The sequence below is a fragment of the Puntigrus tetrazona genome, chromosome 10, assembly GCF_018831695.1.
Source record: "Puntigrus tetrazona isolate hp1 chromosome 10, ASM1883169v1, whole genome shotgun sequence".
In the NCBI taxonomy this organism is placed as follows: Eukaryota; Metazoa; Chordata; class Actinopteri; order Cypriniformes; family Cyprinidae; genus Puntigrus; species Puntigrus tetrazona.
This window is the reverse complement of record NC_056708.1, coordinates 9,842,052-9,848,570: the sequence shown is the minus strand read 5'-3', so window position 1 is coordinate 9,848,570 and position 6,519 is coordinate 9,842,052. Positions and strand designations below refer to the sequence as shown.

The 6,519-nt window shown below is 37.6% G+C and overlaps 1 protein-coding gene across 3 annotated transcripts; it reads right to left on the bottom strand.

The window, feature by feature from the left end:
* Positions 1-1,685: 1,685 nt before the first annotated feature.
* Positions 1,686-5,023, bottom strand: ugt5d1 (UDP glucuronosyltransferase 5 family, polypeptide D1). Of its 3 annotated transcripts, none has more exons than XM_043251199.1 (2): positions 4,854-5,023; positions 1,686-3,351 (listed from the first exon to the last, which is right to left on the bottom strand). In XM_043251199.1, exon 2 carries the CDS (start codon positions 3,344-3,346, stop codon positions 1,748-1,750), a length of 1,599 nt encoding a protein of 532 aa, XP_043107134.1. In that variant the 5' UTR covers positions 3,347-3,351; positions 4,854-5,023; the 3' UTR covers positions 1,686-1,747. The 3 variants fall into 3 exon arrangements, with proteins under 3 accessions (XP_043107134.1, XP_043107135.1, XP_043107133.1); XM_043251200.1 differs by lacking the exon at positions 4,854-5,023 and adding an exon at positions 4,444-4,801; XM_043251198.1 differs by lacking the exon at positions 4,854-5,023 and adding an exon at positions 3,522-3,753.
* Positions 5,024-6,519: the final 1,496 nt, after the last annotated feature.

Here is a 6,519-nt window from a genome sequence, read left to right as displayed (position 1 = left end):
AATATCTTCACACTGTTATGCCTATTAGAGTCTCTCTGAATAAAGCAAGCAGGTTAGCACATGTGGCATATGAAACGGCCCTCTGTTGTGACCTCCATGAGCTCAGGTTGCTCCAAAGCATCAGAGAAAATGCTAGCAATGACACATATCTCATCCTCTTCATCTCTTCTGTCAACATAAGTTTTAAAAAGCACTCTAACATGAACTGAGATTGCAGCTATAGTCTCAAAAAAGAAACATTAGCCCAGAGCTGAGTTTTTCAAGTATGCCTCAAGTGCGAGTTTAACTGCTTTTTTTAAAGTAATATTATACCATGGCGCTTACAATGAATAGTTTATTTATTATTTTAGGACTGGAATCCGAAAATCATTTCTTCATTCAGAACTGGTTCCATCCTCTACTATTCAGCGATCACAATAAATCTGCAGTGTTTGTTAAGTCCCTTTCTTTTTAGTGATTTATAAACATACAACGTGACCAATTTTTTGATTCCCAAATCACTGACTCTTGTGATTCAGTTCTCTTTATTAAATCTTAAGCTGGCTGCACTATAGGACATAAACCGCCCTTCTCTGGTAAAGGAATGGTAGCAAGCCAAACTAAAATCAAAAATAACAAATTTTATCAATCTACACAATACATTTTCCCCCGAAGCTTAATTCTTAAATTTCATGTAGTTCTTATTACGCTTATGTATGTTCAATGCATTTGAAGAGCAGAGATGGAGCTTGTCGATTTGTGGCCACAGAGTGTTTACACAACTTCTGCTGGAAAACATATTTATTCTCAAGTCTCGAGAGATTTTGTGAGATCGCATAAAAAGCTGGTATGCGACCCTCCAATAAACCCACAGAAGATTTGGGAGATTTCCCGTGTTCACAGCAGTTGGGAGTCTCGGGACTGTGTGGTTTACTTTCTTCATCACACAACGGCACAACACACACTATAGCAGCAAAACTGTGAAATCCAGGATTTTTTTGTCCTTGTGTTTGTGGTCTCTTATATTTTGAAAAAGATTAAAAAAATATTTTAGCATGTTCCCACTACCCAGTGTTACTGAAGGGATCTAATGGATCATAGTTTGGTTAAATTTGTGCTTCATAAGCTAATTAGTAAATACATGTTATTGCCTAGCTATAGCTAAGAGAAAAAGCTTAGCGTTAGCCTTGCAGGGAAAAAATGACTAATGACTAAAGCTAAATGACTATTAATCATTCTTTTTTACAAGTCTGCTTAATGACAACTTCGCCTCACAATCACTACTTTGCAAACTCTGGACCCAAATGACATTATCTACGTAAGATAGCAGAGGCTATCTTCGGGACTTTTTTGCTTCACTTCATCTTTTTTTTAAGTCTATGCTTTAAACAGCACGAGCAGTGTAGTTAAAGGAATAGTTCACCCAAAAATTTTATTTCTGCCATCATTTCCTCACCCTCAAGTAGTTTGTAACCAGGTTGTTTAGGTCACTATTGACTATGAAAGTCAATGGTGTCCTTAAAAACCTGATTACAAACTTTCATCAAAATATCTTCATTTGTGTACAGCAAAACAAAGAAATTCATTCAAATTTGGAACTACTTGAGAGTGAGTAAATTTAAATTTTTGAAACTTTTCCTTTAATTCGCCAAACAAATGACTCATGAACTGGTTCTTTTAAAAGAATCATAAACATACACTGTGAAGCATTTCCACAGTTATTTTATTTTTGGAATTCATGGAAATCTGAGTATAAAAATCTACAGCATCATTCGTTTTTTATTTTTCGCTTACAGCACGTTTTATAACACACGTATCTGATCACTGCAGCGGTAGAAAACACCAACACAACAACCACAGTGAAAAGAACCAACAAGACATCCACAGAATGGTACGAGTACCACGGCATCTTGTAGAACTCTGAGCGCAGGTGAGTCGCTCCTTTATTTCTCATCACATACTCGATCCAGAAAACGGCCGAGTCCAAAGGCCTCATCGGCTGGTCCCTGTGCAGACTGGAGAGTCTCTGCATGTTTGTCCTGTAGGAGGAGTTACTGAGCACTTCCCGTAGGGCTTGTCCAAAAGTACTACTGCTGAACTCTGACAATTTAAGTATCTTTCCCGCTCCTCTCTCCTGAATGCGAATTAAGTTGTCAAACTGGTCGAAGAACAAAGGGACGCCCAGGATCGGGACCCCATGGTATATGGCTTCCTGCACTCCGTTGGTTCCTCCGTGGGCTACAAACGCTTTGATCTTGGAATGTCCCAGGAGGTCGTTCTGTGGTATCCAGTCAACGATAAGAGTGTTGTTGCCCACGTTGGATGGACGATCTCCAAGATGTCTCCAGATGACTTTCTGAGGTAAACTAGCAAAAGCGGCTGCAATATTGTTAGCCATGTCGGCAGGGATGCTTTTAACAAGTGTTCCCAACGACATTATAATAAAACCATGGTCTCCTGAGCTCTGCGCAAACGCTTCCAGATCTGCAGGAAGAGGCTTGGAGGGTTTGCATTGAAATCCCCCCATGTAAACAACATTTGGCATGGTCGGTCTCGGGAACTCGAAGACAAAATCAGTCCTCATGAGCCAAATATCAGCGGCTTGAATGAGGCTAACAATGTCCGTTTTGTAATCCAAATACTTATCTATTAGAGCATCATAATGTGGACCAACCACATATCTTTCCTGGAAGAATGTAAAGCTCTGAAACAAAACATTTTTAACCCTTTGAGTGAAACTCATTTTATCTGTATGGCCAGAGCCTGGTAAAGGCACATAAGACATTGGAGATGGTGCTATAGCAAAATGTCCTTCACCGGCTGTGATCCATCGTACATTGAGAACAAGAGGGAGTTTTAGATAATGCGCTAAAATCACGCCACCTGCTAAAGCAGGATCGGTGAGCACCAGGTCGTACCGCTCATCCTGAAGTCTTTTCACAAGCACCTTATCTTCTAAAATGACAGATACTATTTTACACATAATATAGTGTGCTTTTGACAACATGGAGAACAAATCAGCCTGGAGCTTCAAGAATGACAGTCCAGAAGAATCGCCTCTTTCTATCTCTATCACTTTGAATAAATACTCTTCAAAAAAGTCATTGGATTCGTTTATTTCGTCTGTGACTGTGATGGAAGTGTAGAGAGGGGACTTTTCCGTGATGTACCAGCTGGATTTGGGTCGGATCACGGTGATGCTGTGGCCCCTGGAGTGCAGCTCTTCTATCAGGACTTTCATATTGACCCAGTGGCTTCCATCGACAGGATACAGTAAAACTTTACCTCCGCTGTAGCTCAGAGTGAAAACAGAAAATGCCAAAAATAATCCAACAATGAAATGTGACTGGTTGGAAAGTGACTTCATTGTATCTGAAGAAAAAAAGAATATGTTGTAGTTATACCTCCTTTGCCATCACAAAAATATTATTTTTCACTGAAATCATCTGTACATTAATATTCCATACTTTTCCATGCTTCATCCCACACTTAATGAATGTACCAAACTAACACAACTAAATAGTTTACTAACTGACTCTTACCGTAATTGTTCATGCATGAGTGGAAGACCAACACTTGTTCATTCCAGTGCCCTATTCATCTTAACCACTTGAACCAAGTTCAAATTCTGCTTTACAAGGTCCACTTAAATTATTAACATTCTGATCAATGATTAACAGGCATACACTGCATATAGTTTAAGGTGCACTCACACATTTGTTATGTGACCCTTGATCCTGATCCAGTTTAGACAGACACAAATATAAACTACTATTCAAAACTTTAGGGTCAGTAAATTTTTTGTTTTTATTTTGCTTTTTGAAAAAATTTTTTAAAAAAAATTTAAAAAAAAGAATAAATATATAAACATTTTTGGTATTATTACATATTGGTAATAATAATTACATATTGGTAATTAATATATGGTAATGCATTTAAATGTAAAATTTAATTTTATTGTGTGTGTATATTGCCAGGTTTATGTTTAAGATTATTAATAAACTTTTTTAATATCAGGCAACATTAAGTATGATCTAATTATAAAAATCTTTATTTAATTCAGATTTTATGTATAATATTAATGTGTTTCACTATTGTTTTCCAAATTCATAGGCTATACGTGTCAGACAGCTCAGTTTGCTGGTGGTTGTTTTCTTGATTGTTATTTGCGTTCATGTGTCACCCAGCACTTATACTGTATGTGCTCTGCTGTCAGTCTTTATCAGCATATACTCAAATTTAACCCACCCGATGTCAATGTATGAAGGCATCCAGACACACATTTGCGCTTACCTGCACACGACATGCTTACTTTAAGAGAAATCTACAAGTGGAGACAGGACTAATACTCTGATGGATGGAAATATCTGGCCCGCAGGACAAAGTATGAATCAAAGTCGAAGAATGAAAGCATGAAAAGGGGGGTGAAACAGTGAATAATATTTAGAAAAAATAAATAAATACCTATAGTCGTTTTGGAGAAGTGGCCTAGGAGTTGCACTTGCTCGGGCACGTGCTGATGGAGGTTCACGTCAAGCTCATTTTAATGATGTAGCCTTCTTTGTAACAAAGTGCTCAAAGAAGTTGTTTGGAAGCTTATACGCTTTTCTATGTATTATTTTCTAATAATTCTGCAGGCTTTCACTAGCTCCGCTTATATTACCACATCTCAAGACGTTACTGAGATGTTTCATTTTAAGACATTTTTGTTAGGTTTTTTTTTGCCCCTTAAAACGCTCGTGTTCGGGACTACTTTCTTGCGCCTCTCATCTAATCCCCCAGTTGGTCACCCCAAAACGTCGTCGTAGAGCTAGAGATGCATAAACGATGCAATCTGAAGTTAAAAGAGAGAGAAGAGAGCGTGTGTTAATTACCTGCGTCCGTGCGTCAACGGCGTTCTACTATCGAAACTGTAAGTGTGAACACGTTAAGAACAGCCAAAGTTACACCTCTCTGCTGAAAAAAAAGTAATGTAGCCGTTCAGTTACTAAACTATTTTAATGCTGAAGTGGCCGGGCAGCGCTGACAGCACGTCGTGTGCGCTTCCGTGTGTGTGCTATGTACAGTAGGCGTGTTTGTACAGTAGACAAAGCCAGAGGTGTTTTCCAGAGATAAATATAAAAATAAAAATTTCGCTGGAAAAACGTGGAAAATAGTAATTTGTTATATATTTATTGGATTGGTCAGTGTTTTTGAGTTTGGCGAAGTGATATGGAACTGTAATGCGGTCAAATACCTGCCTGGAACTATTTTATTTGTAAATTTCCTGAAACATTTAAGAGGAATGGCAGGTGACATTATGGCCCTTGTGGTCAAATTGTATATTTTTCTTCCTGAACAGTAATAGTGCAAATGTTCAATATTTTTGTAACTAGTTTTCAAATGTTTCAAATATGATACATTGGGCTTTTGAGTGACTTGTATTTGCCCATCTGTCAATCATCATGGTGTAGCTGTATTTTTGTCATTAAATTAAGAGTTTAAATATCATCTTACAGCATATTATTGGAAGATATAGAGTGACAACGGATATGTATATGCATTTTAAAGTAGGATAATTTGCTACTGTTATAAACATCTCAGTGATTCATCTTCATCTTTACTTTTGTACAGTTTGGGCCTCTAAATAAGACATTTTTCCCCTGTGCGAGCTCCATATTTTTCTGTATCACACTACGGTCCATTAAAAACGTTTAATGATGTTTCAAAATGATATAGATTGTTCTAGCTGTTATTTCAGGATTTACAGGGTTAAGCTTTAGTGAAGTATGCACCTATTAATTTCAGGCTAGACTATTTTATAAAGGTTTCGTTGCAACCTCTTCTCATCTTAACCTGGAAATTGTGTTAGCACCCGTTCCCTGAGCTGTCAACACAATTAAATATTTGAGGGGATATTACATAAACCAAATCAAGGTAGTGCAACAAGATAGTGGGCTTACTCAGATATACCATGGCAACTTGGAGGTTCATATTGAGCAATGTTTTGTCCCTGAAGGGTCGTATCCTCTTACACTGAGAGCATTTTTCTTTCAGAACCCCTTTTTCTTCTCCCAATCAGATTTAACGTCATCTTTAAAACGTTTGGAGCAAAACACAATGCCAGCAGTGTGATGCCAAACATCATGGTTTAGATTACACAGTCTTACACAATATCTCTGTTCACCGGTCACTTAGGCATGCAAAATAAACCATAGTAAAGCTGGATACTTTCTCTGGATCTCACTATTTCCTTCTTCCTACATTAAGACAATGACAGTGAGCGGTCCAAGCAGCCAGAGGCAGGGTTACGTAATCTGTTTCAGCTCGTGATTTCACTTTTGGATTAAAGCCATTTGTTTTAGAGTACCGTGGCATGTCCATCAAACATTAACACTGTGCACGTTAATATGGCTGGTTAATACTTTAATTAAGTGAAGAGCTCTGTAATCTAATAATAATAATACACTCATCACTCATTCGGTTTACTGGAAAAAGTTTGAATGTTTGTGAAATTTGAACAGATCATATAAATAAACAGTGTAACCATTATATTCTGAA